A 21457-nucleotide genomic window follows, 5' to 3' on the forward strand; every position below is an offset into this window, starting at 1 on the left:
CCTGGGGAGGACCCTTTCGACTCATTCGCCCCTGGTGAGATACATGGGGGATACGGCAAAGGCCATCACTGTGTTCCTGGAGACTTCAGGTTGCAGCCCTGGAAGACAGAGCATTTCAAGAGTCATTGAAGGAAGAGGTGGCAGCTTTCTTTGAGGTCAATGAGAGGTTGTGGAAAGGTGGGGAACCTTGAGAGAGGCGTTTAAGGTCATGGTTAGAGGAATTTGCATATCAAAGTAGGTAGGGGTGAGGAAAACTCTGCTGGAAAAGTTAGGGGAATTGGAATGGGGGTAGCGGTTTTGGAACAGGAAATCATAGCAGAGGAACTGGCAGCCACCTTGGGAGCCCATCGAGCGACATTGGACGCACTCTCGAAATTTGAGATGCGTCAAAGGGATGTACGAATCCATGGGGAGGGGGATAAGGCGGGGCGCCTATTGGCCTGGCTGATCCGATGGGAGCAGCCGCGGCACTCCATAACCCAGATTAGACGGAGCTCGGGGGAATTCACCACCACCCAGACAGGCATCAATGAGGTCTTTCGAGACTTCTACCAATCCTTGTACACAATTGAACAGTCATATGTGGAGGAGGATGCGCGGGAGCTCCTTAATAAAGCGGAACTGCCATGCCTCTCAGGCCAGGGAGAAGTTGGACGGGCCAATCGGGGAATCCGAGATATGTGAGGCATTGAGGACAATGGGGAGAGGCAAGGCCCTGGAAGGTGACAGGCTTCCTGTGGAGTTCTACTGTAGATACGAGGAACTTTTGGTTCCCGATTGAAGAAAGTCTTCGATGAAGCCTTTGAGATAGGGATCCTTCCAGAATCTATGAGGGAAGCGATAATAACGATCCTATTGAAGGACCATAAGGACCCCCTTGAATGTTCATCGACCGATTTAGCTGTTAAATGTTGATGCAAAAATTCTGGGGAAGGTATTAGCTACCAGATTGTCCGGAGTGGCCCCAGGTCTAATACACCTGGATCAGTGCGGGTTTGTAGCAGGGTGGAACACCACGATGAACCTCCTACAGTTGCACCACGTGATGGATCAAGTCAGGGACTCCCGGGAGGATATTGTGGTAGCCTCGTTTGATGCCATGAACATAGACTGGCAACCCGGTAAGACTCCTCTATTACTTTACTAACATACAATACGCAATCAAGAAGGTTTTCTTTAAAATGCTGGACGAACGAGTGAGGGAACTGCTGTGGAATTCAGGAAGGAGGAGGGTTTCTCTAGCGACGCTACAGTGCCCAATTATGAGCATTACTTTATGGCAGCCCAGTTAATGGCGGTGTTGCTGTGGGCTGACCCCGGGGGGAGCTACTGAAGGGGCTATTGGGGAATCTACTGACTCACCAAGGGCAGTAGAGCTATTGTGGGGAGCGGTTGGGGGGAAGGGGACCACCAACGTTTTCCAGGTGGCTCGGGAGGTCTGGAGGAAGCTCCTGAGGAGCAAACAGGTATCTGGGCTTTACAGCGCAGACCTGCCGTGGTGCGCGGACCAGGAGCTGTGGGCGGTGGTACGGTGGATGAGGTTCCCGGGACTGATGGAGGGTGGGTGTGTCTCGGTGGGAGTGTTATTTGAGGGAGGGAAGGTGCAGACGTTTGAGGAATGGAGGCAGCGGTGTGGGATGCGCAGGGGGCAATCTCTGGCTTGTGGGATGATGGTAGCATATTTGGCAAAATTGTGGGAGGGCATCCCGGATGAACCAGCAGCGGTACCATTAATGCAAGCACTGCTATCTCAGCAGGTGGGAAGGGCTAGGGTTTCACACATCTATCAGTCGATAGAAGAATTGTTCACGGCGGATAAGCTGACAGTTAAGGCCAAATGGGAAAGAGATGCAGGGGATCAGATCTCAGAAGCTGACTGGGTGAAGATGTGGGAACAGGTTTGTAAGTCCTTGAGGAATGCTAGATTTCAGTTGATACAATATAATGTCCTGCATAGTGTATATGTAACACCCAAGCAACTACATGCAATGAAGGGCACCATAAGCGCAGACTATCTGTAACACTTACCTCTGGTGCCCTGCAGGAGTGCCTGGTTCCCCTGTGGCTGGATGATGAGTTCCCCTGTGGTTGGATGCTTAGCCCAAAACACTCCCTCCCCTCTGCTTCGCTGAAAGGCAATTGCCCAGTGTACAGCTAGGTTAGGAGTGATTTGATAGGTTCCTCAGTGTCGTGGGATTAATGGTGGGCTGCAAGCTGAGTGAATATGCAAGTAAACAAGAAGAGAGCGTGAGTGCCTGCTGTTCTGCCTTTCCCCCCCACTTCCCCTCGCTTCCCAGGGTGGCTGGCTGGGCAAGGGGCGACTGGCTCACCTTCTTATTGTAGCTAGGCTCCGGGGCCTAAGGTAGGCATCCGGTTCCAGTTTCTACACTGGTGGTTGTGGCCCAGGCCTGCTGCTGTGCTCAGGATGCTGAATGAAAGGTGAGTGTCTTTATTCTGCAGCTTGTCTTGCTGTTATAACTGTCCTTCTCTGTTATGAGTGTTTATTCTGCAGCTTATCTTGCTGTTATTACTGTCATTCTCTGTGACTGCCTTTCTCTGTTCTTTATGTTATGCCTGTGTCATAAATGACAAATGTATCCTCTGTAATATCTCCAGAGAGCGATAAATATCCTTCTGTGATGTTTTCAGGGCACGAGCGTTACACGCTGCAGTTCTTATTTACTTTATCCTATCCCTTGCAGGTTCAACGAAGTGGGACTTTCCAGGTGCTTCTGTGTTCTGACTCGGCGGTGTCCAACGCGTCCTTGGAGGAACTCCGAACACGTGGACCAGCTGCAGCAGGGGAGCGGGTTGTAAATGGGGCTGCAGTTCAGTTCTAAATGAAAATGCTTACTTTCCGCCCTATTCCAAGTTTGGTGGGGCGGTAATTCCCCCTTCCCCCATTGCCCTTCCTCATTACCATTTTTGCCCCATAGGGCATAATGGGAATGGGGAAGGTGCTAATTACGGCACCGCAAATTGCGGTACCGTAATTAGCTCCCTGGTCCCTTTGCGGGTTGGTTTTTAACGCCTGCAAAAAGCAGGCGTTAAAGTCTCCAACCCGCAAAGGGACCGCGTAGTAAGGCAGTAAGGGTTAACGGTCACCGGTACCATTAACGGTGACAGTTAACCCTTACCGCCGTCCGTGTAATGAGGCCCTTTGTGTCCTTATTTCCTTCCCAGGTACTGAAAACTCTGCGCGTTGCAATAAAGGCTGAATCAGAGCTGTTGTAGGTATGGGAAGTGCAGCGGAATCTCGGGAGCCTGCAGGATCATACAACAGATGACCGGCAGAGTGCAGATGAAGTAGCACGTCGGTTTCCTGAAGCGGCAAGCACTGCTTGCTCAGCAACCGGAGAGAACGCAAAACACCGGGTGTGGCACAGGGCTGGGTCATATAGCCCTGGGCTACACCCAGAACCACTAGACCACCAAGGATTCTTAGAACATGGATATTTAGGGGCCATCTTGGTTTCTGTAAGGCATCCTGCTCTGGGGGCCATCTTGGTGGAGGCTGCTGTATCTGCAAACTGCTGGCTCTGCCAGCCAGCAACCCAAAGAGTCCAGGCCCTGCCTACATGATGTGCCAATGTTGAATTAGGGATCGTGACACTCCCTCCATAGCCCCCCCCCAAGGACAGCTATACCCGGCCCTGGTCGCCCCGGGTGATTGCGATGGCAACAAGCTAATAGGAGTGGGGCATGTATGTTTCCTGCTGGTTCCCAGGTTCGATGTAACACACCCTACCCCTTCCAGTCGACAAGATAGTAGAGCTTTCACCTTACAATTTTGGAATCTAAAATGTCTCTGGCTTCGTATCCAGTCTCTTCTCCTTCTATCTCTTCTGGAGGAGGTTGCTTTAAGGAATCTCGGGTCCCCGGGTGCATTTGTTTTAACAGTGATACGTGAAAAACTGGGTGTAAGCGTAGTGTGGAAGGTAGCTCTAACTTGACTGCCACTGGGTTAATGACAAACTATGTTATGTTATGTTACAAGCATTTATACAGCGCACGTATGCTCAGGGGCATCATGGCGTTAGAAGAGCGGAAGGGCCAGCAGCAGTAGAGAGCCTAAAACAAGTATGTTTTCAAGGAGCGGCGGAAGACAAGTTGATCACCCATGGCTCCCAAGGCCAGTGGGATGTCGTTCCAGGCCTTCGCAGCCATAACTGAAAATGCTCGACAATCCATGCGAGATAGTCTAATGTGAGGAACAGACAGCAGGAGGACGGACTGAGAGCGCAAGGAGAGAGAGGGGACATAGCATGAGAAGTTTTCCTGAATGTATTCTGCCCCTGCTTATAAAAGGCCTGTGAACAATACACATAGACTTAAAGAGAATCCTCTTCTCAATGGGAAGTCAGTCAAGCTGCCTCGGGAGCGGAGACATATGTGCTTGGAAAGGGGGGGTGCAGCACCGATCTGGCTGCAGCATTTTGGAGCAGCTGGAGTGGATTGAAGAGATACTGTGGCTGTCCCAAGTAGAGCGAATTACAATAATCAGTAGTGCTAAGCACCAGTGCAGCCACTACCGGGGTATGGAATTTGTCCGGAATAAAAGGGAGTACTTTACGTAAAATACATAATGTAAAATGTCCATATTTGCAGACAGCCGCAACTTGTTCTGTCATAGATAACGATGATGATACTATTACTCCCAAATTTTTCACTGAGGCAGAAGGCAGGGGATAAGGGCCCAACGAGGAAGCTCAAAACTCTGGCGTGCAGAAGGTGAGAGGACTGGAGGTTCCCACAACCAGCACCTCTGTTTTATTGCCATTGAGCTTTAGCCAAATGGCTGCCATCCAGGCACCCAAGTCCGCTAGGCATCTTCTCAGCCAACTCGCAGTGTCAGAGCGCACAAGGTCCAAACGGACCAGAATCTGTGTGTTGTCGGCATACGAATAAAATCGGAAACTGTGGACCAAAATAAGAAGAAGAACAGGTCTGATGTACATGTTAAACAAAATTGGAGAACGTGCGGATCCCTGAGGGAACTCGCACGACAGTAACAGAGGTTGAGAACAGAAAGGGGGAAGTGAGACTGACTGGGATCGATCAGCTAAAAAGGCAGCAACCAGTCCAAGACCTGGCCAGAGATACTGGCATCAGACAGCCGTGATAGCAGGGTGGGGGTTTCAACCGTATCAAAAGCAGCAGACAGATCTAATAGTAATACTGCTCCCACCCCACCCTGATCAACGCCTGGGCCGGATTGGTATTTCGGGCCATGTACTCGTCTGGTTCTCTTCTTTTCTGTCTGATAAATCCCAATCTTTTTCTCTTCCTCCTTTTACTTCTAATTCTTGTCACCTCAGTTGTGTTGTCCCTCAGGGGTCTGCTTTGTCCCCCATTCTTTTCAACATTTATATGTTTCTGTTGCTGCGTCTCATCCGCTCCTTCAGCGTCCGGTGCTATTCGTATGACAATGACACCCAGATCCTGATCCATCTAGATCTTGATCAGTCTGAGGTGTCGTTGTGCCTTCATAAGTGCTTGGCGGCCTTAGGGGAGTGAATGAGCCACAATGGGTGGAAATTGAATGGGCACAGAACAGAGGTGCTGGTCGTGGGTTGTCCCCCTGATCCTTCACTCTGGATCACCTTGTTTTGGCCTTCTTCTTTTGGTTCGCTCCCTGTGCCTTCTGTCAAGGTGAAAAATCTGGGTGTGATTATGTCTGCCACTCTGTTTATGAACGGCCAAGTAGCGGCTGTATGCCAGATTGGGCATTTACACCTGACAATTCTTAGAAAGGTTCTCAATCCGATCCCAGTATCGCTGCGACCTCTGGTGGATGCTGCTATGATATTAAGTCAGCTGGACTATTGTAATTCTCTTTATCTCATGCAGCCCAAGGGTCTGGTCGGCCGACTTCAATGTCTCCAAAATCTGGCAGCCCGGGTGGCAACTGGGACACCGTACGGGGCCCATATTTCCCCTGTCCTGCGCTCCCTGCACTGGCTGCCAGTAGCTCAGCGTATTTAATTCAAAGTGCTGTGTATTGTCCATCGTTCTCTGCACAACCAGGGAGCAGAGATTCTCTGTGCTAAATTTGTGCGCTATATTCCTGTGTGTGCCGTCTTTTTCACATGCACGGTTGGGGGGTCGTGCGTTATCCATTGCTGCAGCTCAGTTGTGGAATGATCTTCCACTATAAATGAAAACACTGTCTAATCACCTGGTATTTAGGAAAGCTTTAAAAACTCATTTATTCTGACTTTGAAACGATTTTGACCTGCCTTGTTCTGTTCTGGATCTTTAATTACTTGCCTCTCCAGCACCATGATGCCCTGGGGGGATTGTGCGCTATACAAGTGACCATAACATAACATCAACCAGACGAGCAAGATCATCCATTACTGAGTTGAGAACAGATTCAGTCCCCCTCCCTGGCTGTAAACCGGACTGAAAGGGATCAAAGAATCCGGATGATTTCAGGAAGGACGAAAGAAGGGGGAACACCAGAGCCTCTAATACTTTCATTCAGAAGGGCAGAAGGAAAATTGGGCGGAAATTAAACAGCACCCCAGGATCCAAGGACGGCTTTTTTAATAAACAGAGAACAAGAGCATGTTTTAAAGGGCTGGGGATCAGTCCTTCTTGAAATGATGCATTAATCGAAGCGGTGATATGGTGGATCAAATCACCTGAAATGTCTTTAAGCAAATTTAAAGGAATAGCATCAGCCGGAGAAGCAGATTTAAGACAGTGAATTGCTTTAAGTATATCCAGGTCCGAGAACACCAGGAAGGAGGACCATGTAGCATTAGGGGCAGACAGTGTAGGTAAACTTGAAATAGCAGGGATAAGGACAGCCGCAGCTCCAATGTCTCTACGAATAGTCTCGATCTTAGAGCGAAAAAAGAGGAGAGAGAATCACAGAGCTCCTGTCAGGGAGCTACCGAAGACCCTGTTTTTCTCGGGGAAGAAAGGCATTGGACCAGTTCAAACAAGGACTTGGGTTACTTAATGGCGCTTTCCACTTTCTTACCAAAGTAAGATTTTTTCGCAGCCATAATGGCTTTTTGGTAGTTGGTCAGAAGAGGGCAAAAGGCGAGTTTAGCTTCTGGCAGGTAGCCAATTCTCCATTTCCTCTCTGCCTGTCTGCAGCACAATTTTTCCACCCTGAGCTCGTCGGAAAACCAAGGTTCAGAGTAATGGTTTTTTACTTTAGAAAATCTAAGATGAGCCATCTGATCCACCACAACAGAAAAAGCAGCTTCCAACGTGGTGGGAGGGCAAGGGCCGTCTGAAGTAAGCTGCAATTGGAGGGATGCTACCAGCTCATGGTTGGTCACTTTATGCCAATTGCGTCTAAGGGAAGCAGGTTTAGTCACCTGTGGGCTAGGGTCCCACTGGCGGATGGAAAAAGGGATCAGAAAATGGTCGGACCAAAAAAGGGGACATGGGGGGAGACAGAAACGCACAGTTTGGGTGCACAAATGAAGTCTAACGTATTACCCAACTGGTGTGTGGATTCTGTAATCAGCTGGGGAAGACCAAGATCCTCCATTAGGGACAGGAAAGTCACTACATGGTTTATAGTAGAAGTATTAGCCGGTAAATTGAAGTCTCTAGCAACCCAGAAATTAGGATATTTAATCAGAAGCTCAGATATAAATTTCGGAAAATCAGTGCAGAATGCAGTACCCACCCCAGGAGGGCTGTAAACTACTAGAATAGTATACATGAGAGTAGAAGAGACAGAGATGCAGGCCAGGAAACACTCCATCCTAAGGGAGTGAGCCGGCACACTACACAAAGTTTTATATGTTTCCTTATGCATAATGGCCACTCCACCACCAGGGTGGAGAGCAACATGGTCCACATGAGCCAAATTATAGTTAGGGGGTAGAGCTTGAACAATAGAAGTACCTGAGGATTCCCACAGCCAGGTTTCAGTGAGAATCAGGAAATCAGGCTGGGAGGTGGCAGTGCATGGCATAAGCCACCAAGGAACGTGCGTTTAACAGACCACAGAAGAGGGCAGCCACCCTGGTGGTATTAGACGGCGCAGATGATATTGTAAAGCCAGCAGGCCATCTGGTCTCACAAGGGGCCAAGGATAGCAAAGTACTGTGAGTAAAGGGTTTCGCTATACAGGGCGTGTTAGTAACTATGTGTCGATCTCGCCTGGGCCATTAACGGATGGGCACAGATGGGCTTGCCTTAAGCGCTCCTTTGGCGCGCTGACTGCGTGCCCGCTGCGCCCATCCACTGCACCCATCCGCTGCGCGGAAATGTGTTCCAGCACATCAATGCCGTCAGTGGTCACGTGGGAGGAGAGTAGTTGCCGCCTCACAGAAGGAAAAAGAGGGCTGACGAAGCGGCAAAGTAAATTTTAGTTACACAATAGTTTCAGAAGCACATACAATTAGTACACACTCATATACTGAAACAGCAATATATCTAAGCGAGCAGCACTAGTAAACAGTTGAATTAGACAATTTAAAAGCAACGGCACCGTCTAGTGGTTTTAAAATAGAGCCCCAGGGGGACTACCTCACCTCTCGCTAAGCTGCAGGCATCTGTTCCGGCACATAAGTGCCGTCAGTGGTGACGTGGGAGGCGAGGAGTCGCTACTCCACAGAAGGAAAAAGAGGACTGCCCGAGTGGTGTAGTAAATTAGCCCAAAGGGGTATGGGCCAACAAACTTCAAGTGAAACTTCCTGGGTCCTTTCAACTGGATGTGCTTTGTGGCCAGCCACACGTTATCCCCTACTTGGTACTTGGGTCCTTTGGTTCTCTTTTTGTCTGCAAAGCGCTTGTGAGCTGCTTTCGACTCCTGGAGGGTCTGGGTGGCTTTTTTCAGAGTTTCATTGATGCTAGTGTGCAGGGCGCTAATAGCAGGCATTTCCAGAGGTACGGGCAGATCAAGGGCAGTGGTGCATGGATATCTACGATTTAGGGGAACACCTGAGTTGGCGGGGTGACTGAGCTTTGGCCGTCCGTAAGAATTTGCAAATTGTAGTGATCCATGAGTACTGTGACTGTGTGCCGTGCCCCGAGGAGATGATGTTGCCATTCCTTGAAGGCAGCTTTAATGGCGAGCAACTCCTTATCAGACACTGCATAATTCAGCTCAGCTGGATTAAATTTCTTGGACCAGAATGCGACTGGATGTAGTTGGTGAGTTTCGGGATCTCGTTGAGACAGGACCGCCCCCATTGCAACGCTCGACGCATCGATCTCAACCAAGTATAGAAGGTCAGGATCTGGATGTCTCAGTATTGGAGCAGTGGTAAACTAATGTTTGAGTTGAACAAAAGCCTGTTCAGCTTCGGCGGTCCAACTGAAGGTCCTGTTTTTTTCGGAGCAGTGAAGTGATGGGATGAACTATGTTAGAAAAGTCTGCGATAAACTGCCGGTAGAAATTGGCGAACCCTAGGAAACTCTGGACTGCTTTAAATGAGGTGGGTGAAGACCACTGGTTTATTGCTTCCACTCTGCGGTTGTCCATGTGGATTCCTTGCAGAGTCAGGATAAATCCTAAGAATTCTACTTTGTTCACATGGAAGGCACATTTCTCAAGTTTTGCATAGACTGCCTTCACATGGTGTATGTGTTCTTCCAATGTTGAAGAGTAGATCAGGATATCATGTATGTACACCATAGCACAAACGTCTAGCAATTTCCTTAAAACATTGTTAATAAAGAATTGAAAGGCTGCCGCAGCGTTGCACAGCCCAAAAGGCATGACGGTGTATTCGAACAACCTAAACTTGGAGCAGGAAGCCGTTTTCCACTCATCGCCAGCCTTTACACGTACGAAGTGGTACGCTCCCCTGAGATCGAGTTTAGTGTAGATTTGAGCGCCTTTCACGTGGTCGAGGAGTACCAGGATTAACGGTAAGGGGTACCGGTTCTTGGTGGTGATTTTGTTGACCCTCTGTAATCTATGCAGGTCCTGAGGTCTCCTTCCTTCTTAGGGACGAAGAAAGAGGCTGAGGACACAGGTGACTTGTATGGTCGTATAAATCCATTGGCCAGATATTGATCCAGGTAATTGCACAGATGCTGATTCTCTTTTTCAGTAAGTGCATATATGTGGCTGCATGGCACTTGGGCTCCCGGGACCAGGTCTATTTGACAGTCATAGAGTCTGTGCGGCGGCAGAGTGTTGGTTTGCTCCTTTGGAAAGACATCCTGGTATGCCTCGTACACTGGGGGCATCTGTCCAATGAGGCTGATTACCACTTCATAGACTTGGCTCCGTGTTGTAGAACTAGGAGTAAATGGATAGCACGTCTGTAAGCATTTGGTGGAGGAGGTTAGTACATGTGTCTGTCAGTTTATGACCGGATTGTGGCGCTCCAACCAGGGCATGCCTAGATTGAGCTGGAACTGGGGTGCATTAATCAGGTCAAAGACTATGCGTTCCCGATGACCATCGTGACATAACAGTTCGACCTCCTCGGTACACTTGGTAACCGTCCCTGATGACAGCTGCGTTCCATACACTGAAATGATGTAATCCGCCTTCTCTCTTTTCTGTATAGGAACGCCAATCCGTTGGGCTACAGTGATGCCAAAGTAGTTCCCTACTGCCCCACAGTCAACATATGCTTCCAGGGTGTGCATCCGTTGAGGCTGTTGAGGGCATAGTAAAATTACTGGTGTCATGAGGTGAGAGACCGTTGACGTCCTTTCCTTCCCCGACAAGCTGATCTCTACACTTGCTGGGCCATGGAGTTTTCCGATGGCTCCTTAGCTTCCACTATCCTGACGTTGGTCGCTCCCAAAGGTTTCTGGGGTATTTTGCTCAGGCAGTCCCTGAGGGAGTGTCCAGCCTTACCGCAATAAAAGCAGAGCTGTTGGCGCCGGGGCCTCTCTCTCTCTTCCTTGGTCAGGGTCCTCTCACACTGCCCAACTGCATAGGCTCCGGCGGATTCTCTGTGGGACGGGAAGACAACTCTCAGGGGCGTACATACACAGAGCGTCCCTCAGAACGGACTCAATCAGACTTACTTTGCTGTAACCGATGATCTAGTTGTACCACCAAATCGATGTACTCCGAACAACGTTTGGGTGGATTGACCACCTGAGCCAGAACATCCTTAAATTCACTACAGAGACCTCGACAAAACAGGGTGGTTCTTTTCTCCTCGGGCCAGTTTGTTTCAGCCACTAATCGAGTGAAGGTGGTAATGTATACGAGAAGGTCTTCAGATCCCTGTCTGAGGGGCAACAACTCCCCGTCTAAAGTCTGCCCCTGTGACCTGCGGGCGAAGAGTTGATCTAATTCCTGCTGAAAACCCACAAAATTATACAAGATGGGGTCATCTTGGTTCACCAGCGGTACTGACCAACTGGCTGCTTGCCCTCCCAAATTGGACAAGACAAAGGCAACTTGGTTAGTTGGGAATGCGCCTGGCCCACACAAAAAATTAAGCCGCCACTGGTTCATGAAAACAGCATACTTTTGTGGATCCCCCAGGAACCATTCAGGAGGAGCTAAAGGGACAGTGATGGGGTGGTTACCTGTATTTGAGGCGATGTTGCTGCGTCGCCATCTGATGGATCTGGTAATGGAACTTGGCCTGCCTGAGTCCTAGTCAGGCGCTTTGCTAGCTCTTCAGTCCTTTCCCAGTTAACTACCAACTCTTTCCATATAGCATTAGTTTCTGAGCGGGCGGCGTGTACCTCCGCCCGCAATTCACCTAATAGAGTGGCTAAGTGGTCGACATCCGACGCCATGACACTCAGGCAGGTATTGCACGTGGGTTTTGTGTTCTTTAACGCTTACCTCTGGTGCCCTGCAGGAGTGCCTGGTCCGGACCACTGGAAAATGAGTTCCCCTGTGGTTGGATGTTTAGCCCAAAACACTCCCTCGCCTCTGCTTCGCTGCAAGGCAATTGCCCAGCGTACAGCTAGGTTGGGAGTGATTTGGTAGGTTCCACAGTGTCGTGGGATTAATGGTGGGTGGAAAGCTGAGTGAATCTGCGAGTAACGAAGAAGAGAACGTGAGTGCCTGCTGTTCTGCCTTTCCCCCCACCTCCCCTCGCTTCTCAGATGTGGTGTACTAGCTGGCTGGGCAAGGGGCGACTGCCTCACCTTCTTATTGTAGCTAGGCTCTGGGGCATAAGGTAAGCATCCTGTTCTAGTTTCTTCACTGGTGGTTGTGGCCCGGGCCTGCTGCGGCGCACAGGATGCTGAATGAAAGGTGTCTTTATTCTGCAGCTTATCCTGCCGTTATTACTGCTCTTCTCTGTTCTTTGTGTTATGTCTGTGTCATAAATGTCAAGTGTATCCTCTGTAATATCTCCAGAGAGCACTGCAGTTCTTATTGTCTTCCTCCTATCCATTGCAGGTTCAACAAAGCAGGACTTTCCAGGTGCTTCTGTGTTCTGACTTGGCGGTGTCCAACGCGTGCTTGGAGGAACTTCGAACACGTGGACCAACTGCGGCAAGTGAGCAGGTTATAAATGGGGGCGTGGTTCATTTCCAAATGAAAATGCTTACTGTGTGTCTTTATTTCCTTCCCAGGTCCTGAAACGCTGCGCGTTGCAATAAATGCTGAATCAGAGCTGAGGTAAGTATGTAAAGTGCAGCGGAGTCTCCAGAGCCTGAAGGATCCAAGAAAAGATGACCGGCAGAGTGCAGATGAAGTAGCACGTAGGTTTCCTGAAGCGGCAAGCGTTACGCTGCTTGCTCAGCAGCCAAAGAGAACGCAAAGCACCGGGTGTGGCCCAGGGCGGGGTCATATACCCCCGGCTATACCGAGCACCACTAGATCACCAAGGATTCTTAGAACATTTATATTTAGGGGCCATCTTGGTTTCTGTATCACATCCTGCTCTGGGGGGCCATCTTGGTGGAGGCTGCTGTATCAGCAAACTGCTGCCTCTGCCAGCCAGCAACCCAAAGAGTCCAGGCCCTGCCTACAGTTTGTGCCTATGTTGAATTAGGGATTGTGACACTATCTGAGATGTAGGACTGGATGGGCAGAGATTTGGCACATGCTGTGAGAGTGTACAGTGATCAGGGACTATTGGCATGCGGTAGTAGCGAGAATCAATGGGCTCCCTTTTTAAGTGCATTCCAAGAGTGTGCCTATGGGCACTATTACCAGGCGGGAAACGCTACAAAACACATAGGCGATTGGCCCAGTTTATGTTAGAGCTGGCCAAAAGGAGGGTGGCCATAGCATGGAGAAAAAAAACGGGGTCCATCCTGGAGACAGTGGATGAAAGATATCTGCAGATGGGGGCTGGCAGAATGGGAGGTCCTGAAGAGGACCCAGGACCCCTGGCTGGAGGAAGGGGTAGAGGTGGATTGGAGCCAGTTGCTAAATGATCTATGTTACACACCAGACCTGAAACCTCCATGAAGGTAGAAGGGAGGGTTGGTGGAAGGGGTAGGTCTCAGAGGGGGGGCAGATGGAAGACACAGCGGCATTAGAGGAGGCAGGAGCGAATCGGATGGTAAAGAGACGTGAGCCCATGTTGTCGTCTCTCTGGTGAACTCGTAGACCCCAGAATTTATAGAAATATCTGAGGGGGGGGGGTCTAGGTCTGTTTAGGGTTGTTGCAGAATCCCTCCAGGTGATTAGGGGTGGGTAGGTGATCTGGGGGGGGAAGGTTGGGATGGGAGAGAGTATACAACCGCAAATGCTTGTGATGTAACTGCTCAAGATACATTCTGGGCCTGTCTGCTTCATGTTATAAAACTATGTTAACAAAAATATTTTTTTTTTAAAGGAGGTGTAGGAAGGAGTACCACAGGGTGGAGTTGGGATGGGCGGTTAGAAGTGTAACATCAGAGGAGGCGACGTGATGAGGAGGAGGATTTTTGACAATAGTAACAGCAGGTGGAAAAAGTAGAACAGACTAGGTGGTGACAATCCAAGAGGAGGGAGACAGGATAGGTAACATCAGGAGCTGAAGGAGAATTTGGTGATCAAGAACCAAGAACACTATATATAGCAAAGGAGGGACTAAGGTGAAAGCAATCTCTTAGATAGCCAGAGCAGGAAGGTTGCCACAGGCCTGGTCATAGGAAGTATGAAACTGGGTAAGGGAGTTTATTGTGAGATCAAAGAGGTGAGAGGAGGAGAACAAAAATGAAGCCCAAGCAAGACTAAAATCCAGCGACCCCTCCTAAACTCACCCTGCCAGCTACGTCCACTGACCGGTCTACTTGAAAAACGTTGGTAACCAAGTGAGTCTTGGGGTATAGGTCAATGGCAAGTCTGCATATGGGTACAATCAAAAAGAAGAGTTTTGAGTCACCCTAAAGCCAGCAATGAAACTCCTCTTGAACTGTAAAAACGTGGATACGGTCAGGGGTCAGGAGGTTACTTCAACTATGGGTGACCCCAGGGTTAATTTGATAAAGCAGCAGGGAGGTGTCCCTGGCTAGATACACTTTTGTAATAAACAAACCCTCCTGGACTGCTTGTATAGGTGGAGTCTTAATATTATACAATAACCATATCAATTGAACAATTACAGTTCTTTTAAGAATTTGTAATATTAATTCAGTAAAATCTTCATCACCCTTCAATTAAAATATATACAAGACAATAAAAATACATCTGTACATTTCAAACACATATTTAAAACCCAATGTGAAGTGCAATGTGTCAAACGTGTGGCCGTGCTAAGTGCTACCGCGTCTGTGAACCTGTTTGTGCACATTATGCAACTAATCTGAAGGTCCTTTTAAAGATATAATTCCGTTACATGTTTCATTCCTCTTGCTTCAAACTCAATCTGTTGGAATTCTTCAGGGGCTTTTAAACCTTCTCCACGCTTCTAAAAAACTCGGGGTGATCCGTACCTTTCCTACCTTATTCTTAAAGGCAGAGGCATTGTTATGCTGGCGTTAAACGAATGGATTCCCATGAAATGCACCGGGAAAAAAAGCAGCCGGATTCCATAGAAACCCATTATAAATGCCATCTGCCAACTTTTATTTGCAAGCAGCATTTACATGTGTGGCAATATGGTGCGCAAAACCAAAGAGTGAGGGAGATTTTGCCTGGTTTTTTGCTTTACCATTACACTCTGGTTTGCATGCAGGAGACCCACCACCATGTAAGTGCTGCCTGTGGAGTTCCCCTGCATGCAATTTGCACTTTTTGGAAAATGCCCCCCTTTGTTGCAGTGAAGAAACCCAGTGTTACAATGAACTCAGTGCTGTAGTAAAGATACTCGATGTTACAGAGAAGTGGGATTCATGTCTTTATTATGCAGTTCCATCTTATCAAAGATGCATTGCTGAATAGGGATAGCTGTAGCTAAAAATAGAACTGTATGATTTGAATAAGACCCATCAGCAAAACGTTCCGAACAACGGCTAAACAGGCCGGAACTTCATTTCAGATAATTTGTACGAATAATTGTATCCTTTGCCAGTGCTCCAGTTGATGCCATCTGCGTATGTGGTGTGTGCACCGCCCAGGTATAGTCCATTCAGGTTGGCATGATGACAATCTCCATACCACCAGCCCCCCTTATATAGAGCAGAGCAGCTGCTTCCACTTGCATCATTGTCCTGGTCTTTAGTGGAGAATGGTTTGTTCTGATGAACATCGAGGGAATTGCCTGCAAGAAACAAGCAAGACTTATTTCTCAGCTGGAGGTCAAGCAGTATGCAATCATTCATGTGTTTGTCTGCTGCAAAATTACACATTTCTTTCAGCCTCGCATACTTAGTGATTCAGTCTTCGTGCTTTCATTGGACAATCACATCATTAACTCTCTGAGCTGCCTGCGGCTCAAAATAGCAGAACAAGTCGCTCAATCTATGGTTCCTTTGGATAACAGTACTTGTGAACCTATAGAGGTTATTATGATCCCGGAAGAGCAGTCAGTAATGATGGCGCCTAAATAAATGAACTCACGTAGAGAGCTACAACTTAATGAACTGGATTTGCATACTAATGTAACTGACGCTCTTAATAAAAGCTTATAGTGCACTCCTCAACTTCCACTGCATAATACTATGCTCTCGAATGAGGAACTCAGAGAGAGTGTGGATGTTGTATATCTAGCTTCTCCGGCACAGTCATGATTATTGGATGCTGTTTCATTTAAATCAGACTCCTCATTGTCTCAATTTCAAGCCCTTGAAGATTTACTATTGTCTGTTAAAAGCCAATGTGATCTCCTAGAACAAACGACCACCTCACATATGCTAACACTTAGTAAAATGATGGACTATGTCACGTATGTAAGGCGGTTACAAATGTTGCATGTCATAAAGATCTATCTATGATTGAGATACCGTTTAATGATGTTAATCAAATGAGGGAGGCCTTGCCAGACAAACAGAATCTTCTTTTAGGAGAGACAATTCAGATAATACTGTAGGATCGGCTATTATTGAATTGTCAAATTTGAATTGAGAACTAAGGAATTCAGCACCGAAAAATGCTGGCAATCAAATATCTGAGGCAGTAAGCATGATACATGATAATGGAATTACCAAAATAAAAAACAAAAAGGGGCATAGAGAGAGGAAAAGAATGAGAAATCAAATAGACACTGTACAAGCTAATCCCTCTCTAAAAATGCCTACAAAAAATAGCTAAGGTAACAGAGAATCAAACAGTTAGGAATACTGATGACGAAATGTGCGCAAAAGCTAAGGACATAGTATAGAGTAACAATACAAAGGCAGTGCTTAAGAAAAAATCTATCACAGCCAATATCACTCATAATGATAATAATATAAAACAGAGATTGGAAAAACATAAGGGAAATAAGGACATTCAAACACTTTGAGAGCCCATATTCGACAACTAGATTATATAAACCTCATAGTAATAATGCAAACACACACAATAGTGGTGAAGACACCACTATCCTCAAAGACTTCAGTTGCTATATGAACCGGAAATTAGCATACATGAGGTTGAAATGCCTGTAATTGGATAAACGCAAAGAAGCAGTCGGATGGTGAGCTGAGCGAAACTGTGAAGGGTAACCTTGATAGGGTTGCAGATCATAGGTCAGTGATCATGCTGGCCCCATTATCTGTTACTAATTACTGGAATGGCAGACATGTTGAAATCAAAGATAGGGCAAATGAGACTGACACTAATACTAATAGTATGGTAAGGCAAGACAGTCCCCTGTATCTGGTCTGATCATTACAAAGTTGAACTTATATTGACACCCAAAACCAGCATAAAAAATCTGGATAATGCGCCAAACATCATCAATAGAAACTTCAAAAACCTTACGTCAGACATTTTAGCCAATACTGTTGCCACTTGCCTGTCTTTTACAACCGACTACGATTCATGTGACGATATTGTTAATATGTACAACACACACTTTCAAAATATTGTCGAAGCCCATGCTCCAGTAAAACAAAAACAAATAAATCCAAATGTCAACCACCAAAAATGGTTTACTGATGAGACAAAAGCACTAAAAAATGAAAAATGGAAACTAGAAAGACAATGGCAAAACAATCAGACCGACGAAAATAAAAAGACATGGAAAGAAATAGACAAAAAAATATAAAGAGAAACTAACTGAGACTAAAAAAGACTTTTACAACCAGCAGATATCCACAGCCTCCAACTGCTCAAACAAACTCTTCCAAACCCTAAAGCTAGTAGAAAACCCCCCTTCTTTGTCATCCCCTTTGTCACCCCCTTTTCAAACTACTCAAACTACTCAAGAAGACTGCGAGAAGGTTCAACTTGCCTTCCATGAAAAGATCCTAAAAGCTTGTCAAACCATCACCCTCTGCCAAGTATCCACTCAAGCACAACCTTCATTGGACATCGCAGACCCCCCCACTACTCAAGAGGAAAAATTCAAGTTTAAACCCTTCACCTTCTGCCGCCAAAAATTGTACTCGAAAACTCAGACATGTTTGCACCTTTAATTCGCAGAATTGTAAACACCTCTTTTAAAGACAAGAAAGTACCCATCTCTTGTAAAGCAGTGACAGTCACACCATTAGTTAAAAAACCAGGACTCGACCAACAAGACCCAACAAATCTCCGGCCAATAACTAACTGCAATCTACTCCTGAAAATCCTAGACAAAGCTGCAACCAAACAATTGCAAACCTAGTGGACAAACACAACAATCCAGTTTCAGAGGCTCACATAGCACAGAGACCACGCTTCTCGATTTACAGACTAGAATGCTGAACATCTTGGAAAAGGGAAAGACAGGCATGCTGATGCTTTTAGATCTATCAGCAGCGTTTCACCTGCTAGACCACCGCAAACTCCAGGAAGCATTGGGTACATAAGGAAATTGCTCACAAGATGCCATAGATTGGATCTCCTCTTTTCTTTTAGACCGTAGCTCCAAAATACACTGGGGGGAGAAATTCTACAATCCCATAAGTATAAACTACGGTGTGCTTCAGGGGGCCAGTTTTACTCCCCTCCTTTTTAACCTTTACCTTTGCTGCCTCTGCACCCTTCTTAATAACTTAGGTGTGCTATTTACCAACTTCGCTGACAACACTCAGTTGAGTGGATGTCACAGCACAGACAGCTCCAAAATAGCCACCATCTATAGCATAATTGAGGCATGGATTAAATCTAACTGGCTCTGCTTAAACAGCAAAACACAAGAGGGGTGTCCAACAAACTACCATTACATATCCTCACCAGGGGTCAACATAACTAGCTCTCACACCAAAAACATGTAATCACAGACCATCAATCTTTTAACAAATATAAAGAGATGGTAGGCTCAATTTTAGCAAAAATAATCCATCAGTTTATTATATTTTCTAATAAAACAGACAATTGGGTCACATTTGTACAACTCATTATACATAAAAAACACATAACAAACACAAATAAAAAGTCTAATCTATGATTTAAATCTTATGATGTGTTCACCTAATATTTGGTCGTCAGATAATAGTGATGTTAGTAGCACAGTGGGTGACTTCACAATAGCCTAAACTTATATTGCTAGAGCGTCCCCACTCCTTAAAGAGTACATATGAAAAGTTGTAAATACTAGTAAACTTGCAGTACAGATGGGTAACACATCCCACCCTATTTTCTTTTTTAAATCACACATGGGAGAAGGCCATCTGGGACACCACGATTATTTTAATCCAGGGGCAGAAATAAGAGCAGCTGCAAACTTCTAGGGCTATCATATAGTGGAATTAATAGTGAATTTCTTGTCTGATTTGAAAAAAAATTATACAGATTTGTCCTGATTGTCAAGCTTCTTGTAGACCAATTATTCAAAAAGTCCCCGACCAAGGGATATTAAGGTGTTCATGGAATACTTGAGGGTTTAGCCACTTATTTGAGGATGAGGCTTACTTTCTAATGCTGGAGTTTTTGGTATTATGCCCTTGCAAGAAACATGGCTATTAGAGGACATTGAACTAGAATCTCATATCACTATATAAAAGGCTGCTTACAAAGGAGGATTGGGTCATCCCAAGGGTGGACTGATCATAAATTGTAAAAATACATATAGTCTGGTTCAGATAAATACTAATGTTTATTCGTTGTTGGTTTGCATAATTACTGGCAAATTGATTAATAACTTGGACTTTGAGTGCTTAATTATCAATATTTATGATCTGTCTAGTGCAAAGCTTAATTATAGCCTGTTGAGTAAAGTTCAAGAGTTAATCATTACATACCAGCAAAGATATCACGTCTTATTGGTGGGCGTCCTTAACCCAAACATTTCTGCGAACTTATTTGAGCATTATGGCACTCAAAAAGCTGTCTTGAAACAAACCAACTGGGATAAGAGAGGCTTACATTGGGACAAGCAATTGGGCCCATGAGGGATTTTCATGTTGAATGGCAGATGCTCTAGTGACCCACAGGGAATTACACAAAAGTAAGAGGACAGAGTGCCTCGACCATTGATTTTGTTTTTGGGTCCAAATCTCTGTTCTCATATGAGCTGGATATGGTAATTACAACTAAAGAAGAGAGTGATAATTTCCCATTGGTAATGAAAATGTAAGTGCCTTTACAAAAGATGGACCAGGACCTTTTTTGGTGAAGTTGAATTAAATGAGGGCACTTAATGAGAATTGGATAGATTCTGAGAATCAGTTATCTGTACAAGAGCATGATGTAATCCAGCGTGATCTTGGGCTTAATGAATGCTCAATCATAACTGTGTATGAGGAGTCACTTAAAAACTTACGGGAAGTATTGATGCTTAAACAAACTAGAAATTTATGAAGGAAATGTGCTTATCGATACTTAAATGGGAAATTCGATAGACAATATGACACCTGAGAGCTGAGTTTAGGAAGATTGTGACACCAGTATTATCGACCAAATCAGGGAAACTAAAAGGAACTACACAAAGTGGCTGAAGGCCAATAAAAAAGGGAAATAATAGGACAGTGGCAAACTCTGGTATTGACTAGTCGAGAAAATAATTTTAAACTCTTTTGGCATTTGGTGAGGCCTCCGGGGCTGTTCAAATTCCATTAGTTGGGTCTCTAAAAAGAACTGGGAAAGACGCTGGGAGACTACTATAGGGAATGGGGAGTACGCTAAAAGGCCTGCAGTCGCCCCTGAAGGGACATGTCGCTTCGATTTATCACCTAATGACATAAGAAAAATTATTAACTCACAGAAAAATTCCAATGCCCCTGGGCCCGATGGCACATGTAATGCCTTAATTAAGTTTAACCTGAATTGGTGGGCCAGCTGACTTTATACTTGGTATAACACCAAAAGCCTAAATGGCATGATCCCGAACTCTTGGAAAGAAAGAATCATCATTCCAATCCACAAAAAGGTAACAGGAAGGAAGCTAAGACTTATCGCTTATTAGCGATGTTAAATGCATCGGCTAAAATGTTCACAAGAGTTTTATTATGAATAGGCTACTGATCTAAAACTCATACCTTAGTATCAAACAGGATTCCAAAAAACATTGGCACGTTTACCAATGTCCTAAGATTGGAAAGGGGCTATTGAATATTCTTGGTTCACAAGAGGACAAACTGTTTATGTGGCATTTATCGATTTACATGCCACCTTTGATACTATCTGCCATGATATCTTGTGGCAGAAATTATTAAATGGGGAATTCCATCTGGATTACTGAATATGATAATTTCCTTGTACATGGTTGCTAAATTAAAATAAGATTTGACTTGGAGGGTAACACCACTGAGATTCTTAGCACTCATGTTGGTCTGAAGTAGGGTTGCATTCTGTCACCTATTTTTTTTCAATTTGCATATGGCAGACTTACCAGAGGAATTGCAGTCAAACATAGTTGTCCCCGTTAGATTGGGCAACACGTACATTTTATGGCTAGGTTATGCTGATGATCTATTCTTACCTGACTTTACCCCCAAAGGACTTCAAAGTTCTTTGTATAGACTTGATATCTTTTTGGAAAGGCCTGGTCTAAGTATCAAAACTTCAAAAACTAAGGCTATGATCTTTCGCCCTAGATGCTCACTTACCACAGGTAGTTGTAATTTAAAAATTGGTGATGATCCCATTGAATTGGTGACTTCC

At 45.9% G+C, this 21457-nt stretch overlaps 1 protein-coding gene across 1 annotated transcript in view; it reads right to left on the reverse strand.

The window, feature by feature from the left end:
• Nucleotides 1–15172: 15172 nt before the first annotated feature.
• The window catches only part of LOC138471899 (ficolin-1-like), a 499560-nt gene continuing 493275 nt past the window's right edge, over nucleotides 15173–21457 (reverse strand). The window contains exon 10 of the mRNA XM_069609760.1: nucleotides 15173–15548. Coding sequence (XP_069465861.1) covers nucleotides 15301–15548 — 248 coding nt within the window. The 3' untranslated portion in view covers nucleotides 15173–15300. The remainder of the gene's footprint in view (nucleotides 15549–21457) is intronic.

This window comes from Ambystoma mexicanum, chromosome 8 (genome assembly GCF_040938575.1).
Source record: "Ambystoma mexicanum isolate Mex_15411 chromosome 8, UKY_AmexF1_1, whole genome shotgun sequence".
Classification (NCBI taxonomy): Eukaryota; Metazoa; Chordata; class Amphibia; order Caudata; family Ambystomatidae; genus Ambystoma; species Ambystoma mexicanum.